General features: G+C 39.7%; 1 protein-coding gene across 1 annotated transcript in view; it reads left to right on the forward strand.

Annotated features, from left to right (window-relative positions):
* Nucleotides 1–17,661, forward strand: part of psmd1 (proteasome 26S subunit, non-ATPase 1) — a 49,214-nt gene extending 31,553 nt beyond the window's left edge. Inside the window, exons 18-25 of the mRNA XM_077202544.1 lie at nt 2,947–3,063; nt 5,143–5,245; nt 9,206–9,375; nt 10,944–11,036; nt 11,124–11,210; nt 11,305–11,520; nt 16,487–16,644; nt 17,512–17,661. Of these exons, the coding sequence (XP_077058659.1) occupies nt 2,947–3,063; nt 5,143–5,245; nt 9,206–9,375; nt 10,944–11,036; nt 11,124–11,210; nt 11,305–11,520; nt 16,487–16,633 (933 nt within the window). The 3' untranslated portion in view covers nt 16,634–16,644; nt 17,512–17,661. The remainder of the gene's footprint in view (nt 1–2,946; nt 3,064–5,142; nt 5,246–9,205; nt 9,376–10,943; nt 11,037–11,123; nt 11,211–11,304; nt 11,521–16,486; nt 16,645–17,511) is intronic.
* Nucleotides 17,662–25,356: the final 7,695 nt, after the last annotated feature.

Raw genomic sequence — 25,356 nt, forward strand, 5'->3', positions numbered from 1 at the left:
ATGAGGCTGTGCAATATGAATAATGTAATAGGCAGAGCTTGACATTAACTTTTTTGCTCACCAGTCACTGTGGCTAGTGGTTTTCCAAAGTTACTAGTCACTACGCATTTCCACTGGCCACAATTTTGACAGCGATACCATGAAATTTATTTTTATATTATCTCATAATATGGCAGCCAGTATATAAGGTTGCTGTCACTTTAAGAACTGACGCACGGACCCAGTAAACTGCTATATAGCCAATATACTTGTCTTTATGCACTTTGGGTGTGAGCATAAAATATTTGGGAATGAGTAAAATTATGCAAAATCCCTCGCCGAAATTCAAACCCTGTAACAGCAACAATATTCATCCGGAGCAAATGAAACGAGTGAGTAAAGGGTTTGTGTGTCACTCGCTGTCAGATATTATAGAGCGAGAACGCGCTGCTGGTTTTGTATATCCTGCGGAAGAGTTTCAGATATTTCAGTATCGATATGTATCAAACATCAATATTTTTGACAACACTAGATTGCTATTAGTTTATTTCAGATGCCTTTTTAAAAAGACTACAGTTGAAAAATGCATATTATGTAAAATTCAACCCGCCAAAGTGGCTTGTGGGAGTGACTGCGTTACACACCACCACTGCGTTACAGATACACCTGCATTTGGTGGGTTTGCTGGTGTTAATGTCAATGTATTAAACGTCAATTAGGGCTGAAACGATTCCTCGAGTTACTCGATTACTAAAAATTCCTCGAGGCAAAAACTCTGCCTCGAAGCCTCGTTAAATTCCTATGACGCGCGGCGCAGGGATTGGATTGTTTCACACGGACCGTTTATTCACACAGACCTCTTCAGGAAGCATATATTTTGAATTAAGTTGGCGCGATGGCAGGGAGAATAAATATGTAAATAAACGGCAGAAATTGTCTAAAGTGTGGGATCTTTACACACTTAATTCAATTAATACACTTAACTCGCTGAAACAAGGTAACGTAGTCTAAGCCTATTGATGTTCGCTGATTTTAATCCCATACTGTATTTGTAGCGATGCCGTGACGTAGCGAAACGTAACTATCAGGTTCAATTGCAAGAGTATAGCCTAAAAAAAGAACCCACACACACACACACACACACACACACACACACACACACACACACACACACACACACACACACACGCCAGTCAGACCGATTGCAGCAATGCATCACATATGCTTAAACTTTTATGTAGCCACGTAACAATAATTTCAGTATGCATTCACTGTACACACCGGGACGTGATGGAGGAACAAATATTGTATTGCAGTCTTTGCGAGACCTTGTTTGTATTTCACGTCTGCCAAATACAGACAACAAGTCCCCAGCCTGTTGGTTTTTAATAAAGATTCGAAGTACTCATTTTTCAGTTAAAACGCACGGAACAAAAAGTGCGTCAGCTTTTACTGCGTGTTCAACAACAAGTCACGTTACAGCTCTTCTTCAGCGTTAAACTACCAGAATACACAAATATGCTTAGATGCTTAGAGTGGTTATATTATAACATCTTAAAGGAAAATTAACATATGGGATAGCTTTATAACTGGCACACTATATAACTTATAGTATATAACTTATAACAGCTTTAACTGAAATAGACACAAGTTTAATATAACTATTCTGTTAATAAAACACACACAAAAAAAATATCCGATTACTCGATTAATCGATTAGAAAAAGAATCGATAGCTGCAGTCCTAAAGTCCATGTAATAATGTTAACACAAGCTCACATAGTGACATAGGCGCATACAAACTTTTCAGATTTTTTTTAACTCGCTATCACTATTTTTTGTTGTTGTTGCATTTGTGACCATTTAATCATAGTCTGGAGCCCAGATGTGAATGTTAAAGGTTTGATGGCTAAAAAAAAAGTTTCTTAAGTATGTGAGACAGCTGAGCGAGGTCTGCCGAGACCCAAGAGAGATGTTTGAGCTCTCTTACAGCAATCCTGAGAGATGTTACACGCTCAGGTTGGTTCTGCGACTAATTGCATTACCAGTGGAGGAGTCACATATGGCACATTTACTGCTTGAGTGGAGATGAGAGTCTAACGGATACCTTGGACAATGTTCTTGCCATTTACCTCTCAACTCCCTCTTTAGCTGAGCTGGAAAAGGGAATATGAAGATTGGTTTTGACCACTTGACTTTATAATAATATAATAATACCTCTAATCCTAATCCAAATCCCTCTCAGGTGCCCAAATACAGTCATGGGCGGTTTTGTGGCGATGCTGGGAAATCAGACTGGCGTACGAGCCAAGTTCTCCCACACTTTCAAACCTATCAGGCCTTTTAATGGGTCACAAATTCTGCTTCGGGTCTGTAATTTATACACCTGGTTATTTTTACTGCGTTCAAATTTCTGGAGTTGTTTCAATCCTTTTTTGGCTCCGTCTGTCTTGGGCTACAGGTAATGACTGCTTTATTCTGTCTGACTCGTTCCTAACAACTTCTGACGCAATTGCACAAATATGTGTATCAGTGGGATACTGTATGTTGTGTAATGATACTTAAGCTTTTAGTTATCTATGAGCCAAATTTGCTATTTTGGACTGTCTTCAGTGCAGTCGTAATTCAAAAAGTGCTGGATGGTTTGGCTTTCGACCTGAAGATCAAATGTGACACTAAATACCCCTCTTAAACAAACCCAACTGAACCATTCTGGGAGAAAGGGATGGAAAGCTCTTTCTTTGTGGTGTGTGTATCATTAGGTAAATTAGGATCTGAATATGCATACTTCCCCTCTATATACTCAGTTTACCATATTATGACAAATTCTCAATGATGATTAGATACTTGGGAATCTGATGAATTTGTGGTTTAGGATTGACCATTCAGCATGCGGTGTCAATATATGCTTTTACTTTTCCATAAGCATATTCAATATTTATCATTTACTGGTGATTTCCTTCGACAGGAAGCAATCAATCTCCTGGAGCCCATGACCAATGACCCGGTGAATTACGTCAGACAGGGTGCTCTGATCGCCTCCGCTCTGATCATGATCCAACAGTCCGAGGTCACCTGTCCAAAGGTAAGGGGAGTGTGTGATTTTGGGTTGTCGGGGTTAATTATTTGGCTCATGGGATTAGTAAACGTAATCTATATAAATGACTAGAGGTGGGAGTAAGTCACACATGTTCAAGTCACAAGTAAGTCTCAAGTCCCATACCATCATGTCTCAAGCAAGTCTAAGTCGCATGTACACGCAACCAAGTCAAGTCAAGGCAATGGTTCACTTCAAGCAAGTCAAGTCGAGTCCTGCTAAGAAACCGCCAATAGGTGGCGCCAAATCAACGTCTTAATGTACGAGTCATAGAAGCATTCATTCAACTGATTCGTTCAAAGCGGCAGATTCATTCTGGAACTAAGCAACTCGGTCACTCAATCACAAAACTACTATTTTTCTGTGGCTTGTTTGAAACTACTGTCATTGGAGAAATAGAGCAAAAACAGAGAATATTTACAATATTACGTCTAAAATTTCACACCACAATATTCACTCTTTGTTTACTGGACTGTTGTATAAAATCATTATCATCACATTTGCAATCGCGCCAATATTCTGGAAATATTTTTTATCATATGTTATGAATATAAAAATAACTCATTCTAGGGACATTTTTTCTACATCTTGAATTTTGGGTGCATATTAATTCTGCTCACATTGCCCCCCTGATAACATCTGACCCTGCTTCAAGAGGAACATAAAACACGACAAAACACCATTAACAGTTTTCTATGCTGTTTTTCGTCATTGGAAAGAGCGACAGATTTGGCTTTAAAGCAGGATTTGAAAGAAAAAGTGGCAGACTTAAAGCTACATTTGAAAACATAATATTGTATAAAGAGGCATGCTGTTTTGACCACTATTCACGCTCACCGCGCTGTATGTATTTTCTGTGCTCTGTGCGTCAATCTGATGCGTCAATCTGATGACTGGCGTCAATGGTTCCGTTGCTTTCATTTTGGTCATCAATATTGCGATGATTTATATAAAAATGTATATGAAACCATTTTCGAGTCATACAGTTCAAGTCAAGTCAAGTCTCGACTCATTGGATCTCAAGTCATTTTCTTAATTTAGTCAAGCAAGTCTCAAGTCCTTAAATTTGCGACTCGAGTCAGACTCGAATCAAGTCATGTGACTCGAGTCCCCCATTTCTGTAAATGACCACTGATAATGCTGTGGTTACACTACGTCATGCCACATTTTTCAGTCCTTGCCTAACAGTGGAATGTGACAAAGCTACAAAATCACAGCTAATGCTAATATAAAAATGTGAACTGCATGTTGGACCAATGAGTTTCCAATAAATAAATGGATGGATGGATGGATAGTATCTAGAGGAAGTTGGTTGAAATTATGTGGGTTTTAGAGACTACACAGACTGAAAATGAACAATAGTCTGTCATTTTACTGTTTATTATAGATACTAGTACACACCTAAAGTCATAAATATTGGCCTTTTATAATTTCAGACTTCGTCCAATCATTTCTACAGTGTGGTTGTGTAGTCACGGTACATTTGCTTGTTTCTTGGGGTGATTTTCCTTCAATTTTACCACATGATTATTACTGGGCTGCAAATTTAATGGCCACATGAAAGTGAAATTGATTTGAAAATCCCTGTTTTATGGAGTAATAAAGAGCTGGAGTTTTAGTAATGGCAATCGTTTGTTAAATATCCCTTACGGGCACACTTTGATTCACGCTAGCCACGTTTTATGTGCCTGACCTTAAACTTTGGGGAAAGAAAGCAGATTATGAATTACAACAGACTTCAGTTAACCGTGTATATGCCTCTGTATTCAGATATGGCTTCAATATTTTGCAAAGCGAATTAAGTAATTTCGCACTTGAATCCATAGAAGCTAATCATATCTGAGTCAGAGGACGTGAACAAAGTCAAATCCCTTTTAATAACAGTAATTATAACAAGTCATGATTGCAGCATAAGACCAGAGCCGTCTATTTAGAGAGTAAAGATTTCACTTCTTTGAGATTTGCCGGTATACTGTTTCCTGTTCGCGCTGTTTAATTTGAAACCGCCTGTGTCCGTCTACAGAAGTCGTATCAGAGATCAGCTGTTCATCGCCTCTGTTTCCACAGGTGAACCAGTTCCGGCAGCTCTACTCAAAGGTGATCAACGACAAGCATGATGATGTGATGGCCAAATTTGGGGCCATTCTGGCTCAAGGTATCCTGGATGCAGGTCAGTACCAAATGTGGATAAATGCAATACAAAAAGTCAATACAAAAAAAAAAAAAGTATCTTTTAAACAAGCTTTACTTTTAATTTGTTTTGATTTTGGGGTCAAATCAAATTCTGAGATTCTCCTTTTAAAGCTTTAATTCTGTTAAATCAACTGGTAAATGTATAGATATATTTGGAAGCATGTAGATTTGTCTTATTTTTCATTTTTACTTTCTGGGTTAATGTGCTTTGTAGAGTCTTGTCTCAAATAACTCGATGGTTGGGTGTTCAGTGCAAAATGCGAGGGTGAAAACAAACCTTTGTATGCATGTCAAGGCAGGTGAGTCCTGTTAAGGCTGTGTGAGATAAAGTACTGATAGGACCGTGACAAGAATGTGGCATTAGAAACCAGATAGCGCCACGTCTTCACGACTTTACAAGCAATCATTCACTCATTCCCAGGGGGGCTTGCCTATTAATATTGAAAGAATGCTTTGACCTTCAAGATGCTCTTGCCCCCAGCTTCCCAAACATCAGCTTGTATACCAACCCGATACAGGTTAGCGAAGATTCAGAATATTTCACTTGGAGTGTTTTTGCCCACGGTTAGTGAATTAAGACTCACTGAGACGACGTTGCATCTTAATGATCTCTTTATTACCACTACAGCTAATCAATTGGGAATTTGAAGGTTTCAGTCAGGGGTCCATGCCTCAATACTTCATTTAAATACATGAGCCATACCACCACAGGCAGACTGAACTTTCATACAACTTCTTAAATAGCTGTTTTACATAAATAGACTCATTTGATTTCAATAGACTTTGATGTTAGCTGGTTCCTAATGCTAATGCCACAATATTTCAATGAGCATAAAAATGGCCAACACGCAAATATTGAAGTTTGACATCAGCATGTTGCTAAGCTAACATCACAATAATTGAATAGGCATAAAAATACTCGTTGCACAAATGTTGGTGTTTGATGTTAATGTTGCTAAGCTAATGCCACAGTACTCCAATAAGCAATAAAAAAGATTGCATAAATATTGCAAAATTGAATTTAGCAATGTAAAAATTGGTTAACACTTAGTTTAGGGCCCAATTCTCAATATTAACTAACTGCATATTATTATGCATATTACTAGGATATTGGCTGTTTATTAGTACTTTTAAAGCACATATTAATGCCTTATTCTGCATGATCATATTCTACATCCCTTAATCCACCCAATACCTAAACTTAACAACTAACTTACTAATTAATAAGCCGTAATTAGGAATAATAAGCAGTAATTAGGAGTTTGAGGCAAGAAGTCATAGTTAATAGTGCGAATTGGACCCTAAACTAAAGTGTGACCGAAATTGCAATGTCTGTTGAAATTATGACCCCCAATGACATTTTAAAGTCTGGATGATTAATGGCCTGGTTTGGCCGAGAGTTTGAACACTTGGGTTTTTGGTTGTCACAAATGATGTAAGTCACTGCAGTCAAAATAAACAATACAGGCCATAATTTCTCTAGGCAATTACAGTAGATGCCAACAGGAAACTTGCAGTCTAATAATTTAACGTGCTGTGACAAAAGTAAGCTATTGTCTGCGATGCCTTTCATTCTGAGCCAAATCGATGCTTTAAACTGATGATACCATTCCCTCTCCCCATTTATCTTCTTTATAAATGCATTATGGACGTGTGCACACCTCTTCCCGTCCTGGCACTCATCCCTCACTCCCGGTATTGTCCGCTCAGGCAGTTTAAGGGTGGAGTCGTCTTAGGCCGTGACCTTTATTCTCATATTAACAGCCCGATTCTGTAGCGGCTCCATGTTCCGTACACCTCGACAGGAAAGGACATCTGAAACGCCAGTTGTTAATCAAGATATCCACACCTATGCCCTTCTCCTTTCAGCCTCGCATGTGTGGCTTTTGCAACCTTAAAATATAGTGTAATGATACCAGTCCAGAATCCAAGAGTCCTTTTAAATATCGGTATAAAGTCTGGTGCACTTTATTTCACTTTTACTTCACTGAATTCATTCTGATTGATTAATCTGAACGTTTATATGAACGCTAAACATGTGATCGTAGTTATGTGTGCGTTTATGTCTCAAGCTTCAATTTGGAATATATTTCTTGACATGGACGAATATACACAGTTGTCCGCTGTTTGCGCATAACAACCATTCTCCTACATTGGTTCTTTATTTGTTTTAAACAGCTTAATATTTATCTATTTCATAATTTGGAGACAGTGAGCATATGAACTATTAGTGCGTGATAAATATCAGCAGCACGACAGTCGTCTGTGGATGAGAGTCTGAAACCAGGACTGGTGGGATGTTGTCCTCCACTTCACACGCAGTGAAAGGAGAGTTTTAGGATGATGTATATATGCACTTTATTCAACATGAAGAACAGCTCGTTCAGCGCTTCATACGTCATTACGCTATTTCTATGTCATTGCAAATGCGCAGTCCTTTCAGTTTCGTTTTTCAATCCGATCAAGTGTTTACATGTTCTCTCGATCGGATTAGAAAAGGAATAAACAACCCTTTCAATCCCATCGAAATTTCATTCAGACCGAGCTCAATCAGATCGATTAAAGTGTTTACATGAAGGCTTTTCAGTCCGATTGAGCCGTCAGTCCGATTACTAACTGATTATTTCGTTGCATATAAACGTAGCCACTATCACTTATTCTGGGTAAGAACCGCCAGCTTAAGGAGTTGGTCACATTTAACATTGCTTGACGAAATTCAATGGGCGAAAACTAGTCATTTCAATAGGTAATTGCATGATCGGGAGTTTCGTATCAGGGGCAAAAGATTAGGTTTCACTCGTGCTCAGGTTGGTCATGCTAATTCACCGCATCGGCCGCTGCTTGGTTTGAAAGCGAGTGGTGCTTCATGCATTGCTACACTACTGACAATGGACCGGTTTTGCTAGGGGTGTGCATGAATATTCAACTTTTCGATCTGTAATTATTATTAGAAAAATAAAATACTATTCACATTTTACTACGTTACTTTGCTGGCCGTTAATGCAGTGAATCCATGATAAATCCCAATCACTAACTCGCAGTAATTAAATCCACTGGGTGGCGCTGTAGAGCGTGTTACGTTTATTTTATTTGATCACAATGTCATCGTCTGGCTCTCGAAGTTTCGAATTAATTAAAAATGATCTTACTAAATGATCTTACAATACAAAATGGGATTACTGTGGATCAAATTAATGAATGAATCTGAGTTATATCATCACCACAATGAGAAATCACATGAAATCCAAACGGTTGACTGAGGAGAGACAGCTGTCCATCACTGCATCACGACTGCAGGTCAGCGCAGCTGTGGTTCGAGTGATCAGAGATGACTGATAGCAAAATGAGTTTGAGACATACTTTAAGTTTCGTGAGGGAGACGTTTTAAGAAAAGATAAGTGTTTTTAGAAAGTCAGAACACCGTTATCTGTGTCTCTGCAACATCTGTCAGCACGTTCTCACTCGAGCATGTGGATATTATTGTTTTTCTCAACATGAACGTGAAACAATATAAACACGATAGCCATATGCTGACTCGAGTGTGTGTACGTTCTGTACCATAATTGGCCTAGTTTGCTTTATTTGGCGTTTTTTTTTCCGTTCGCGCTGCTTGAGCTTAAATGCTTTTGTTCTTTATATTTTTTGTTTACACAGGTGTACTGTTTAATGTTTTTAACTAAAAGAAAACGTTAACATATAGCCTATTGTAAGCGTGTTGTTTATATTGCATAATCGTAAGCTTGATCAGAAATGGTGACTTAAACTTAAAAAATACAATATATTCGTTAAACGTCATTTAAATAAACAAATATTCGAAGGCAATATTTTTGAAAAATGCCCATCCCTAGTTTTTGCCGAAATTTCATTAATGTGACCAAATCTTTAGAGGAGAAAAGGCTGTTTGAGGAGCATTATAACACTTTCTGATTGTCCTCAGGTGGGCGTAACGTGACGATCTCTCTGCAGTCTCGCACAGGACACACACACATGCCGTCTGTGGTGGGTCTGCTGGTCTTCACCCAGTTCTGGTTCTGGTTCCCGCTCTCTCACTTCCTGTCCCTGGCCTTCATACCCACAGCCATCATCGGCCTCAACAAGGACCTGAAGGTAAGCAGAAATGTCCAACCTAACCTATACTTCAAAATGTGATGTCACCGTGGGACCGCAGAAACACTTGTCGTAGGATATCTGTATCTCCTGCATTAAGCCCTGTGTCAGCCAAAGCCTATTTTTTTTTTACGCGTCTGGAGTATTTTTCCATTTGTTTTCAATGGGAGCACCACGTTTTTAAAACACCAGGAGCGTAACGAGGAGCTGAGCGTCTATTTCACGCTGAGCACCTGCCGTTTTTTACTGGTCGCTGAGAGTTGAAGAATGTTCAACTTTGGGTAAAACGCAGCGCTCATCACTGGCACTTTTGACCCAGCCGTCCAATCACAGTGGAGGAGGGGCGGGACAAGCAGTTGTACAAGGCGTTGTACAAGCAGAATGTGGCGGTTGGTCGGTGTGATATACCGACCAACCGCCACATTCTGCTTGTACAACGCCAACAGATGACAACAAGCATAATGGAACAAAATCATTTAAAACGTTGTATCGACTTTTTATATAGAAACCACACAGAAACAAACTATCTGTGAAATTAGATAGTAGTAACACTTTTGCAGAAATTCCGTATCATAGCGAGCAAAGCGTCTCGACTGAAAAAACTAAGTTTCTAAAAATGTAAGGTTCTTTGAATCTAAGATGCTATGCTGCCAAAACGCTCTCAAGCGCCACAGCTAGTGTTTCCAGCTGGCTGAAAACGCTTTGGTGGACACACACCTTAGTATAACAAAAGATAAAATCACAATCTATCCAGTCAGGAGCCAAACTATTAATCCCTGCTAGAAGAATTAGCAGAAGTTGGAACATTGATGTTGTGGTTAGCTCTGCGGTGTCCAATCTTCTTCTGCCACGGTCCTACAGAGTTAAACACCAGTTACCAGCTACAACACCTGAACCAGCTAATCAACATCTTTATTTCTTCTAAACAGCAGACTTAATATTTATCCAATTCTGGTCATAATTTGGAGACTATGAACATATGAACCGTCGTGACGTGCTTTTTTTAATCACGAAGTAATGTCCAAAACCAGTTGTCTGTGGATGAGAATCAGAAACAAGGACTGGTGAGCCGTTGTCCTGCTCCACTTCACAGACGCAGTGAAAGGAGAATTATAGAATGGCAGGAAACTCATTTATACGTCACTTTATTGATCAGGAGAACAGCTCGTTCAGCGCGTAATATGTCGTCCTTTCAATTTCAGTTTTCAATCGATCAAGTGTTTACATGTTCTCTCGATAAACCACCCCTTTCAATCCGATCGAAATTATTTGTAATAGAGCTGACACTTTGAGTTTTTAATGGGTGGTGTTATAACACTACTTGTTTTTAATGTTTTTATGAAATATCCGTAGTGACTGCTTGATCATATCACTGTATTATTTACCGCCATGCGAGCCACAAATTAAAGCTTGGCGAGCCGCATGAGGCTCGCGAGCCGCGCAATGAGTAGCACTGCATTAGAGTTTGACGTAGACATGTTTCAATGCTAACAGTGTAATAGTAGTCAGTAGGAAAATGTAATCAATACTTTTCGGTTTCTAATGAATAAGTTCTGTCCTATTAACAGATGCCGAAGGTGCAGTATCGCTCCAACTGCAAACCCTCCACCTTCGCCTATCCTCCACCCCTGGAGGTCCCGAAGGAGAAGGAGAAGGAGAAGGTCTGTATTACCCACGAACTCGCACACCTGACCTGACAGATCTCAACAAGATCCAGATTTAATGGCTTATTTTGTTTCTCCTGTCAGGTTTCCACCGCCGTTCTGTCCATCACGGCTAAAGCCAAGAAGAAGGAAAAGGAGAAGAAAGAGAAGGAGGAGGAAAAGATGGAAGTGGTATGAATGTCCAAAAACAGATCTAGACCTTTTGCAAAGCACTTCCCGAAACCTTTTGCATGACATGTACCACCAAACACTTAATCTGATGCAGGAAACGCAGGCAGAGGCCGAAAAGGAGAAGAAAGACGAGGAGAAGGAGAAAGAGAAGGAGAAGGAGAAGGAAAAAGAGAAGGAGAAGGAGAAGGAAAAAGAGAAGAAGAAAGAGCCAGAGCCAAGCTTCCAGATGCTGGAGAACCCAGCGCGTGCGATGCCGGCCCAGCTCAAGGTCCTCACCATGCCGGACTGCAGATACCAGCCCTTCAAACCCGTGAGTCCAAGTCAGCTTTACTTCACTGTCCTGACCGCTTCACCGCAGCTTTACCTGTACAATACACTAGGGCTGGACCAGAATATTCAAATATTCGTTCGGTGGGTTGGTATTCGATTTGAAAATTTGACATTCGAATATTCGTTTTTTTTTAGTTTTTTTTGCACACCTGGGATCCCCCGCGAAACGGTTCTCACTCGCGCTTGAATAAGGCCGGCGACACACTGGCTGCATGGCGTGAGCTTCTCAGCTGTGTGGCATGTACGTATTTATTTCAGCTCCCATGTTAACAGGTTGGAGTTTGCACACTGCCTGTGTGAAACACGCGTCTCAGGCGCGGCTCGAGCCACGCGGAAAATGCGTGCATGCTAGAAATAGAACCGACGCCTAACTGCAACGGGAGTGTTCTCTGGCTAGAGCGCAGAACAGCGGAGTTTGTATGGACCGAAGTGCATGCCTGAGCTTGTGTTTTGGGTTAAGCTGCGTTGCTTTGACATTGTGGAAAATAGAATAATAGAAACAAAATGTATTAGCCTTTTACCCGTTATTATCAATCTAAATTAATCTCGTTTTTAATTTAACTTAATTTCGTTTTTCTTTATTTAAATTTTGTTTTTTCTTTATTTAAGTTTCATTTTTCTTTATTTAAATTTCGTTTTTTCTTTATTTAAGTTTCATTTTTCTTTATTTAAATTTCGTTTTTCTTTATTTAAGTTTCGTTTTTCTTTATTTAAGTTTCGTTTTTCTTTATTTAAGTTTCGTTTTTCTTTATTTAAGGCGAGACACTACAGGTGAATAGGGTATTTTTTTTAACTAGCAGATATCACCATGAAACTTTGCCAGTTGATTACCTACATTAAGATGAGAACAAAATGTATTACAAGTTTTCTGTAATTTAATGTTTAAATATGCAAATTAGACATTATCTAATTAAATATGCGCAAATCTGCATTTATTTTAAAAAACGAAATCTGAGTATTGGATAAAGCCAGGTTCAAAATTATTTTTTCATTGTGTTCACATATTAGATGGGAAAAAAATTACAGAGGGATTTATGGATATCTACTTTTGTTATCCTGTAAATCAGAATATACTGCCAATAGCCTTAAAAAAATGATTTTCGACATGTTTTTTGGAATAAAATGTTATGTAAATCAGGCTAAGAATGATATATTTACAAATCCCTCTGTAAATGTCTTCATAATATAACTAGGTACAAGACTGGAAAGTTTGGTGTATATAGGTGCTACTGACGTGAAGATTTCGGACTTGGAGTGAGAGAGAAAAGTCATTTTGAGAAAACGGGCTTTAAAGAATTAGCATCAGCCAATGAGATCGCGCATTTAGAGTAAAATCCCCCCTTTTACTTTCACGATTGGTTGGTGATAAAAAGGAAATGACCATATTTGGATCCGGCAGTATTGTACAGCAGAGAGCAAGCTTTCTAACGGTGTGTGTGATGACAGAGTGCAGATCGCGATCGCGGAGCAGAAGGATGATTTATAACGACAACTTTTGATGAGTTTATGAGAAATCTACAGACGCAAACAGACAAAGTGTAGTAAAATAAAGACCTAAATGTGTATTTCGGACTTTTTTTCACCACAAGTCTGAAAGAAGACATGTTATTGAAGACAAATATCCTAAAATCTCAAAATTGACCAGTGAGAAAAAAACGATGTTTTTGCCTACCGTGTCTCGCCTTAAGTTTCGTTTTTCTTTATTTAAATTTATTTTTTTCTTTATTTAAATTTCGTTTTTCCTTATTTAAATTAATTTTTTTCTTTATTTAAATTTCGTTTTTCTTTATTTAAATCTACCCTTTACTGTGTCAGTAATTTGTTAGTCAGAAAAATATTAGACTGCCTTAAAAGTACTGCTTAATTTAACAGACCTGTGTGTGTGCGTTTTATATCATAGTGGAGTGTCCGTTCTCGGAGCATATAAACCCTGCCCGCGTGAGGTGCGCTGCTTCCCGCTCGCGCTGTTCTGTAGCTGACTAAAAGTTTATTAATTCTGAATGTGTCGCGTCTCGCGTGTCCATCTATATTGCACCAAATGCAACACTGCACTCCCTTGTGAAGTCGGTTGGATGAACGGTTCTCGAAATAATCAAAATGCAAAAAGACAGACCAACACAGAGATTCCTGCCTTTATTAGTGAAAAGAATATGTTCAGCCCCCTCTCGCCGAAGCTTCGAATATTCGATGTTCATTACTACCGAAGCTTCGAAGCTCAAAAAATGGTATTCGGACCAGCCCTACAATACACAACGCTTCACAACAGCTTTACCTGTGCAATACACACCGCTTCACAGCAGCTTTACCTGTGCAATACACACCGCTTCACAGCAGCTTTACCTGTGCAATACACACCGCTTCACAGCAGCTTTACCTGTGCAATACACACCGCTTCACAGCAGCTTTACAGAGACAACAGGAAAATAATGCAACAAACATTGTTCCTAGAAGAAAATAGCATCATAGTCCAGCTTAAGTTCAATGATGGGTCATTTCTGTTGTAGAGAAGTCATTAATTTAGTTCATTTATTTTTATATATATATAGTCTCGATTTCTGTTGAGACATTCAGATGGTAGAGTCAGAATTTGGCGTAAACAGAATGAGAACATGGATCCATCATGCCTTGTTACCACTGTGCAGGCTGGTGGTGGTGGTGTAATGGTGTGGGGGATGTTTTCTTGGCACACTTTAGGCCCCTTAGTGCCAATTGGGCATCGTTTAAATGCCACGGCCTACCTGAGCATTGTTTCTGACCATGTCCATCCCTTTATGGCCACCATGTACCCATCCTCTGATGGCTACTTCCAGCAGGATAATGCACCATGTCACAAAGCTCGAATCATTTCAAATTGGTTTCTTGAACATGACAATGAGTTCATTGTACTATAATGGCCCCCACAGTCACCAGATCTCAACCCAATAGAGCATCTTTAGGATGTGGTGGAACGGGAGCTTCGTGCCCTGGATGTGCATCCCACAAATCTCCATCAACTGCAAGATGCTATCCTATCAATATGGGTCAACATTTCTAAAGAATGCATTCAGCACCTTGTTGAATCAATGCCACGTAGAATTAAGGCAGTTCTGAAGGCGAAAGGGGGTCAAACACAGTATTAGTATGGTGTTCCTAATAATCCTAATAATTTACGACAGCGGTAATGGACACTTCCGCTTCCAACCTGTAGTGTGACCGGAGAGGAAAAGTTCCTTGGTGTTGCTTTAAAACAGAGGTCTTCAATCCTGCTCCTGGAGGGCCACCGTCACTGTCCGGCAGAGTTTAGTTCCAACCCTAATCAAACACACCTGAATCAGCTCATCAAGCTCTTCAGGATCGCTTGAATATACAAAGGCAGGTGTGCTGAAGCAGGTTGGAACTAAACTCTGCAGGACAGTGGCCCTCCAGGAGCAGGATTGAAGACCTCTGACAAAGTTTCATGTGGAGCATTCGGAGATTTTGTTTTCCTGAATTACCGCTGGGTGTGAATTGTGCTAAAATAAGTTACCTTATCTTCTCTGAAAAGCGTTCCACACATTCAGCTGACAGTCTCAAGTACCACCTAAACGCAAAGCATCCCTTAGCTAATGTTGTAGATGCCGGGCCAAGCATTGATGTAGCGCAGGGGAAGAGTCGTCGTCAAACTACTATGTTTGAGTGCAACCGAGGCAAGCCCGTCAGCACAGCTCTATCAGTTAGTAAACACAAGTACTTCTGATTGAACATGATTTATTTTCATCACCAATTATTATAGTAGAACAGCTTTCTCAAGCAGTTTGTGATGCATTTTGTAAACAGGAGATGAGTCCCTGGTCTAATGCGCCACCTGGCTTGAGAAACCCGTTCTCAAAGACTTACTTTTAGTCATTATTTGGGTAGAAATATTTCGGCAGAATTCAAATGAGCCATTTTAATCTAGAATAAAAAAAATTAATCTATGCCCACCACTAATATATATATATATATTAGTCCAGCTCAGTTCTCATATAATGGTGTCAATGCAGGAAGATCAATATTATTGTTGAATATTAAGTGTCCCCAACTAAGCCAGACAAAAGCCAAAGGCGACAGTGACGAGAACACAAACCCCATCAGTGGAGAAATAAACCCTGTGAGAAACCAGACTCAGTCTCAGTTCTCCTCTGGACAAAGTGTGGGATTACGGGTCTAAGGTCCTTGCTCACTGAGTCCGACATTTTTGTATGTGTTTTTTCGACTGAGTCTGATGCGTATTTATATGTCATCGCAAAACAATACAAACTGGAGTCTTCAAGCAGTGAGGAGGATTTTGATGTCCTCTCTCTTCTTTAAAAGAGAAACAGGAAGAGGAAATATTGGGTCCATCCAATCCTGAGATTGCATAGAGAGGAAGGAGAGTTCACAGTGGGATTATCCCGAGAGATTCAGAGTTTACTTCAGGATGTCAGCGGCTCAGAGGCTTTGCTAGCGATACTGGGGCCACATTTAAAAAGAAGACCACCAGTATCTGTGAACCAACTGACCCTGAAACAGTTCTGCATTTGCATTTGCTTGTACGGTGGCTTTGAATTGTCAAAACTCCTCAAAATGCTTGCTACGGAAGCGGAAAACAGAAAATTGAACCCGATCCGAATTTTTTCATGACAGACAAAAGTTTGGGAAACAGTGTGTAAATGTGATTGACACAACGTGAGGTCGTATTTATTTATTTAACGACTCGGTGTGCGAGGACCTTTCCTCTTAATCTGGGCCTGTTGTGAATGTTTGAAAAGCACTCTTGCTGCTGAATGGGAGAGACCCACAATCGCCTCATTACATCAAGAACCGCCAATTGCTTTTTCTTTTGGGATTTTAGGAGACTTCAAAAATGCAAATATGTGCTTTAGCAGGAAGTCATTCTGCATTTCCCACTAAATACGATTTCTAGACAACTACCATCACACACTATAGTAATCCTCTTCCTCCCCCAGTTGCACACAGGTGGCATCATCATCTTGAAAGACACCAGTGAGGAAGATGAGGAGCTGGTGGAGCCCGTTTCTGCTCACGGCCCCAAGATTGAGGAGGAGGAGCAGGAGCCCGAGGCCCCGGAGCCCTTCGAATACATCGACGAGTGAGAACCCCACAGGTACTTCAGTGTGTTAAACAGGACATCAGTGCAGTTTCACACACAGCTGAAACTCCAAAACTTCGACATATCGTGCAACTGTTCATGTTTCAGTAATTCAAAGGTGAAACTGATATATTTAGTGTATATATAACTATATACACATGCATGATTATACTTTTCAGAGGAACGACATTTCTGTATTTAAAATCCTTTTTTTTTTTTTATTGATTAAATGTAATAATCGAATTCTCTGAGATTTTGAATTTGGGGTTTTCATAAGCTGTAAGCCATAATCATTATAATTTTTGCATGATATCCAAATTTTTCGAGTTTCACCTGTACTTGCATACTTCTATCCGACTCCCTCATGTTCCATGGCCATTATTCCCTGATGTTTTTGGCCTTAGATGGTATGCCATTTGTAAATTTAGAGGCTTTTATTCTCTGCACGCGGTTCAAAGCCTTCACTTCCTGAGGAATGTAAGCAATGAGAGAAGCTTCACACTGTACAGATCTTCAAAAACACACACTTCACATCTACAAAAGGCTTTGTCGCATTTAAAAACATATATATATATTCATATTCAGTCTTTTTTGTCTATGCTGATTTAAATTAGAATAGAGAAAAGTTATAATTTTAAGAAATGATTATATAGAGATTCCATTTTGAAATATCTCTCTGTAATTGCTCTTAGAAATGGTGTATATATTTTTTGGTTTATAAATTAAAATTCTGTACCAGTTGTTTACAGTAGTTTATATTTATATTTTTGGTATGGGTGTGTGTACAGTTTTCAAATGAGACTAAATTTCGTTATACAATGTCTTAAATTCAGTTGTTCTAACTCAGGTCTGGTAATATCCGATCTCTGCTCTTTCTTGCAGGTGTTCTGACTTCAGCGTGTCACAGCATGTCCAGACCCCACTCTTCTTTTCCTTTTTTTATGTTGTTTCCTCCACTTGACCTATCATGGCCTCTTGAGGGACGTTTTACATGACAGAATTCAGTCATTACAATAAAATATATATGTTGAACATGAGATTCTGTGTTTTTATTGCTGTGAGTCTGTAATATGCTATACAGTGTATGTTTTTTTTGGTTGACATTTGGTCGATTGTTTGCCAGCTGAATACAGCTGGGAATACATGCTGCTCTTTTTTAATAAGCATAACTTAAATTCATGCCTGCAAATTGCAGGATCTAAAATGAAACGAGGACAAAAAAAGGTGGTTAAAATGAAATGGTGACCATTTATTGAGATTTTAGATGTGTATATTTGTATGTATAAAATGACTCATGGACAAGTGGATAAGCTTTAAAACACTTCATACTAGGTGAGTTTTACACATTGAATTTACAGTATGTACACCTGAAGACCTAATATATCAGTTGTCTAAAATAAGCAGCAATATAATATTATGAGGGTTGCAATGTGACCAAATCAACTTTTTATGAGAATTTCATAAGACCATCCACTGCATTGTCAATACAGATTATATATTTTTAGTGGTTCTTAATTGCAGAACCACCAACTGTTGGTAGTAAGGAATATATTAACACGCATGATACTGGTAAACACATTACTTCATGAGAAACGGCATCGATCATATAATGCGTCTGAAATTGCATACTGTATAGTAGGTTCTACACTCGGTTTGAAACTTGCGTAGCCACGGATAAAAAAAAAAAATATGTTTTATAATGTATGGATGGATGTGTGGAAGGAGTGAAATTTGTGCGTACTACATGCCCCATGTTGTCATTGTCATGTGACCTACCGTGTCAGGTGTGCCTCACCACCTCCATTCACAAATCCTCTGTTGTGGCCTCATGGGATAGTAAGTGTCCATTGAATGCGCACTCACTGGTCATCCAGGTACTTTTTTATTTACTGTTTTATTAATACTGTGAATTTGGTCATTCTACTTGTCTCCTATACTGTTTTTGACCTATATAGTATGGAAGTAGGCATATTCTGACAGCGATAGTGACATTTTCTTAGTTTTCCTTGAAAAATAAACTAGCAATGGTCTTCATATACTGGATATCCTAAGGTGCTTTCTATATAAACTACCGAGTGACTGTATTTAATGGTATGTGTTCAGAAGTGTTACACCAACCTAAACTAAACTGACAGGAGGAAGCGTTTAGTCACACTTTTTTTCTTCCATACTCCAGTATATCCCCTAAAAGGAAAGGTTTTTAGTCGTTAATTTCCCGTATGTCTACGCAGTGTGGGTGGTGACTCTTTGGACTTTGACTTTAGGAAAATTTGCAGAGTTCCGGAAAGATAGTCTTATATCATTTATATTTCCTTGTAATTGTCCTAGCATCTCATTTTAGGGAGTCTGGAGGATCCCGACCTTCCAGTTGTCGTTTCAGAGAATGCTGCATCCTGGTGTTATGTAGATAAAAGATGCTAAAATCTGTCATATCTGCAGACATTTTCATTATAAAAAGAAATGTTCCACTGTTCTTTTTTTGGACCTTGCCACACAGATCCCAGACATCATCAACCTCTCTTAATCGACCATGCTCTCGTAAACTGAATTCAGAAGAATTGCAGTCCTAGCGAATCCAAATCCACTGGCCTGATAGTTCGACATCACGGCAAAGCAGATGAAATGTAGATGAGATCACTATATCGTTACCCTTTATTATGTGTTGATATCTTTGAAAGTCCTTCATCGCCCCTGTTTTTAGTAAATATGACCATAGAAGGTGATAATAAGCATGTACTGGGGCAACAGACTCGTCTTTCAATGAACTTATGCGAACACTTCGGGAATGGTACGTCCAACCCAAGTAAGATTGTTGGTGAACAAATACCGCCATCCCTTTCTGCCGTGGAGTCACAGTCTGTAACTATTGATGACAGAACGGATGGCAATATCAGTCGGGCTTTGGAGAAGTGTTTATGATGGGTGTCCAGGCACTGGAGGTGGTCAAGAGCCCTGTTTGTTGTTCTTGCTGGTTGGCATTTGCACTGGGGACAGGAATGACTCTTATGATTCCTCGAGAGTCAGGGAGTTTGTGGGTCTTGGCAGGAATCGCGGAAACATCATGCATACAATCCTCTAATGGTACACAAAGATAGGACCAATGGTCCTCCCAGTGGGAATAGTAAAAGCCACAGGCGACCAAGATATGACCAACTGGATTTCTAGCAGCATCCATTGACCTATCGGTAAGCTCCGCCCCCCTTAGTTACTGTTGCGAACTCGGACAAACAAACGGCATTCAATGACAGCCGTCAGTGTGAAAACCTTGTCCCAAGATGTTTTTGATACATTTTAGACACAGAAAGACCACCTCTCGTCGAGGAGCATTCAAATGGGACTTAAATATGCCATGGAGGGATATATAAAGGATTTTAAAATATATATAGTGTGTAACCAGATTAATTTGGAAGCAAGGGTTTACAGATCACAATGCAAGCGGGAGAAGCCTCGTGTTACGGTTGTAACGATCGCAGATGATCACAGGATCAACACTGTTCATGTACCACAGGGTAAGATTCAATTAATTTACATTTAACCAGTTTAATATGGAGGGGCACTGGATTGTAGGCCAGTCTGTGCATGACGTGAGAACAGTTAGCATAGAGGTTTGTGACTTAGCATGGACTCATTACCTTTAATTGTAACTTAATCAGAGTATGACAACCAGAAAATCAATGTTTTCGTCTTCATTGGGATTGGGGTTGAATCCTTAAGGAACTAGGTTACTGCATCCATATCATTGGATTAATACACAGCTTAATCCAAAGCAGACATTTTGCTCGGTCTTGTTTGGGTTTAAAATAAATTCCATGCCCATCCTCCCAGGATACCTGGAATCGGGGTATCAAGAACCCCAGGCACATCATTTTACAACTTTTATAGCATAAACACCATCAAATCGGTGAGAGCTTCAGATCTTCCATTGTTTCTCTATGGCACTGAAACCTAAAGATGTCCGAGTTCTTGTCCCTGTGCAAATGATACTCAACTGCCATTGGCTCATCAGCATCCGAGGGGAGGGGCTTACGGATAGGTGAATTTGAACTGCGGTCTGTTTGTTTGAAAGGCCCGACTTGGCTGGTCATAACAACTCTTGGTTTGAAGTGGGACTCTGTTTCCTGACCAATGGAAGATGTTTGAAACTTATTCTACTTAAGTCTTTTTTTTTTTTTGCAACTCTGTTTGGTGCCTAGTGTGGCTTCACCTTAAATACTCTGAGAGCACTAACAGCTCTTTCATTTCCACCACAGTTGAGGTAATCATTTTGGACCATCTTGTTAAGGATTGTTGTTTGACAGTAAACTGTTTGTTTCCATGATATCATATCTATAGTGCCCACATTCCAGGAACTACAGCGAAGGAATTACGTTTATTTAAGAGATGAACATAGTTGATAAGCTGACAGTCTTTGGGTGTGCCTCAATCTGCTCCCTAGTTCAGAAGTGTAGTAAAAGTACAAGCCCCATTTATAGGCTATATCATTTTCGAAAATGTTGCAGTGTACGGAAACACTGGCTCAACCATTAAAACTGGTGAGCATCATCTTCTGAAATCTGATATTTTTCAGTCTTAGTGCCACGGTACTTTCGAACATCTACAGCAAAAGTCAGTGTATTCAATGACTAAATACCTGAGACTAGTTATCGTGTTACAGATAATTGAGTCATCATCATCATCAGAGGATCAAGGCCCTTCCATGTTCCCAAATTTGTTCACAATATGCTGATTCATGTCATGGGGAACTAGGGAGTTTGATTTTGCAGGAAAACCACCAGACCCAATCTTGGCAGGATTTGGAAGTATTGAAGAATACAAAATTAAATTATATTGTTCGTTGTGGTGATTAAAAAACAGTTTATTTCATTTAGGGTTTGACTGGACATCGACCATAGAAGTGCTTCCACCAGTTTTCCAGTTGCTTTAGGGATATGTTTCATTGGGCTTCTATGTATGTGCTTATTTTATTAAAGAAACCCTGGAAAGAGCAGATCCTGCCAAGACATTTTGGACACTGATAGCCTCTCGGACAATGTGTTGATTGAATGAACCTCCGCAACAGAGGCTTCTTTTATTGGTCAGGGTCTGGGCTAACCTGTCTGAACTCTCTCTTTGAACACAGCTGGAAGCCAGATTCACTGTCATGGATTCAGAAGATTTTCCAGCCATTCTCTGGTGAAGCATTGAGGTGCAGATGAAGAGACCCATGGGACTCTTCTCTTATAAAAAAGTGCTTCCACTGGAGAAAGGGCCTCCCTATTCTGGGAAGTGAGAATAGAGTAATAGAAAAGCAATGAGAGTGAGATGAGTGAACGGATGGTATAGAGCAAGAAACATCTACAATTTTCCAGACATTTGTGGACAATTGTGGTGTAGAAATATGTTCCTGAAAGCTCCCTTTCATCACCGTTGAAGGAATAATTCCACTAAGACTGTTTGGGTTCTTCATGCTACTGATTCTTTGAATGTGAATTCATGACTCAATTCTGAATGGTCAACTTTGGGAAAGAAGTGAAGACTTTGTTTAATACGTTCCTTGCCTAATGAACCAGAGAGGTAGAACAAATGTGGGCCGTGAACATGGTTATGGTTGGCCTCTACACTTCCCGCTTGGTATTACTGATAAGTAGGCTGAGACATAATTTGGCTTCTTGCGTTTCAGAATTGAAGCAATAGCAGATCCAAACTTGTATTGTTTCTGGGGAACGTGATTCTATTGGCTTGTTGCCGTTTTACAAGTTTGAAGAAGCCATGGATAAGTTTAAAATAACAGTCAAGTATCCTGGGACTTTTGAGGACTGTAGTGACCAGCCATCATCCTGACTGTCCTAAAAAGCAATCCAATTATATTAATAGACCTTAGCCTCTTTGTGTTTGTACAAATGTCTTTTTTATAGGGGGAAAAGGACTCAAGCAGTGGCTCTCCGTCTCTCTGTGGGAAGCCGACCACAGGTTTTCTCTCCAGCGCTGAGCATGAATGGATTCCCGGATTCCTGGAAGCACTCGCTCGGATAGAGTGGAATGACTTTTATCATTGTATCATCTGAACAATTCCCAAATGGAAATGATGCCATAACATTAAATCATTCAAGTTAGTGTCAAGTCACTCACTTTCAAATCTGTTTCACATTGCTTCATTTGGCCTGGGACGGTTGAGGGTATAAAACACAGTTACTGTTAAGTTTTATGAAGCATCCAATGCAATAATTTGAGCGCAACAGTTCAGTGACTTCAGGAAGGAGATGATTTGGCACAGCAGACAGACGGGTCACACTGTTTCAGATGTAATGAGGCACTGAGGTTTGCAATCAGTTATTGGACACCAGATGACTGGAGGCAGGAGCAAGATCTTTCGACTGTTTCAAGTCAGCGCTAATGGTACACATCTAGTGGAAACCCAGCAAATAACTGAAAAATCATGTAGAATGGAAACTCTTCAGGTAAACAGACACTGGGATGGTTTAGAAAAGGGAAAAGCAATTCATGGCTTGGAGTGCCACTGTACTGCAGAGTTTGGCTCCATCACTAATCTAAAACACCTGCCTAGAATTTCCAAGTAATCCTGAGATCTTGGCTGTGTCCGAAATCACCCCCTATACCCCTAAAGGAGCATTTCACCCACCACAACATTAATCTTTATTGAAAGTGGGTCATTTATGTAGCCGAAATGTAAAATAAATTTCAAATTTGGTGCCTTCTTGACCAAGGAAAGACAGAAAGTAACTTTAGGGCGCATTTGTATGAAAGACAACAACTCCCACAATGCACCACATTGCAAAGCTCCACAAGCCACTCCCACTAATCCAGAACAGTGCCTATGAGGTATCCGCCTATCAGAGAAATCACTCTTCCGTCTACAAGGCTAGCTACCAACCAGAGCTTGGAATTCATTTCACACAAAATTTCTAGTTAGTTGGCGAACACTGATCTGTAATGGGTCTGTAGTGTGAGTGGGTCACACCACCTGGAAAAATTATTTTTGCATCATTCTAAGCAGTAACTGCAACACTGACATCCTTATGTCTCCCGTCTCAGGGGAAAATGAGGGAATAATGCAGGACCATCCAAAAATATGACTGGGTTTCTAACGATACAAAGCTTAATGCAAATGGGTGAAGTGTCCCTTTAAATAGGGCACTATTTGTGGGGAAAGCCATTTGTAGTGGTGTCCGAAACCATAGTGAAGATCAAGTTCACTCATTCAATCCCACAATGCACCGCAATAAGTGTACAACCAATGTACGCTCAACAGCTAGAGAATACCCATAATGCTCTGTGAGAGTCGCACACTGAATGAATTCCCACGTCTGACCAGAAGATGGTGCCCGCAGCTGAATCATTCATCCATCGGTTTTCCAAACCATGCTGGTCCAGCGTAATTTCATACAGGTATAAATTCCTTTTTAATTGGTTATTAAATTGTTTAATTAAGGTTTATACATGCTAGTTTCCATGGCAGAGTTTCAAATGATTATTCTTAGACAGCAAGCATAAACTATGCAAAAGCTGCAGGCCTTCCGGCACTCATTCACTCCCTCCTTCAAATGGCCTATATTGGTGGAGTAATGTAGAGAATAGTGAATGAGGGTGTAGGGGTCGATTTTGAACACAGCACTTGGTTAGATGTTTCAGGTGTGTTTGATTGGGGATAGAGCTAAACTCTGGACCAGACTTCACTACAACTGACCATCGCTACTTTACCAGCCTCAACCTTTGGACTTCTAAGGTGCTTCTCATTTGTACATCTTCGTTTTCTTTCCCTGAATTCGTTGGGTTTCTGGGTCACGGGCTGGAGGATGGAGGAAACGAGGAAGCAGCACCCCTGGAGTCCTAACCCTTTCTTGAGTTATAGCTATCCTTGCTGAGAATTTCCATCCATACCTTTCACCCTAGTTGGCAACTAGTTATTTTAGCAGCACAATCTTTAAGTGTCCTTGAGCTCTGGAAAGGCGCTATATAAAAAAAACTTTATTATTATTATTAAGTGTTTGCGATTAAACTCATTGTCTTGCTAACAATAACAATTGGGGTAATCCACCACTGGCACCTTGTGACTTCCATGTAGTGTAACTCTTTCCCCGCCATTGACGTAATTTTACATAACTTATGACACCATTGATGGAAATTTCGTCAATCTAGGTTTTCACTGTTATACGGTAGGGAACGCTATTACACATCTTCTGAAAGAGAATGGCACCCTAAACACTCACGGTCTTCCTCTGAGTCGACACTCTCGTGACGTAACGCCCTTTGACTGTCGAGAAGAAATCTGCAGAGGAGCTTCAGTGCGGCTCAGGAAAAGTGCACATCGAGGGCGAATAACCGCAAAGGGGCACTCGCAAACACACTTCTAAAACCTAAAATTACTAAATGGGACACCCTACGGTCTCATGGACTTAACGGACACGCCATTGTAAGTCCACAAAACTGAAAGTGCATATTTGAGCAATGGCCATAGAAGCATTGTTTATGCATATGTAAAATAACACGATCATCAAAATAAAACACCATATAAATTAAAACTGTCTTATGTTACTGAATGAAATGCCGACCCAGGACGAGCTACAGGACTATAAAGCACTGTTGGTATTGATCGAGTTGATCTACATCTATGTTTAGATCATTGTTCTGAATCTGATCTAGATGTACTTTGACAAAAAAAAACTCATAATAATAAAAAATTAGAGAATCAAACTTACCCACATTTTTTTTTAAGCAGAGGTTCTGTTC

This window comes from Siphateles boraxobius, unplaced genomic scaffold (genome assembly GCF_051911475.1).
Source record: "Siphateles boraxobius isolate OS27281-9 unplaced genomic scaffold, OSU_SipBor_1 118, whole genome shotgun sequence".
In the NCBI taxonomy this organism is placed as follows: Eukaryota; Metazoa; Chordata; class Actinopteri; order Cypriniformes; family Leuciscidae; genus Siphateles; species Siphateles boraxobius.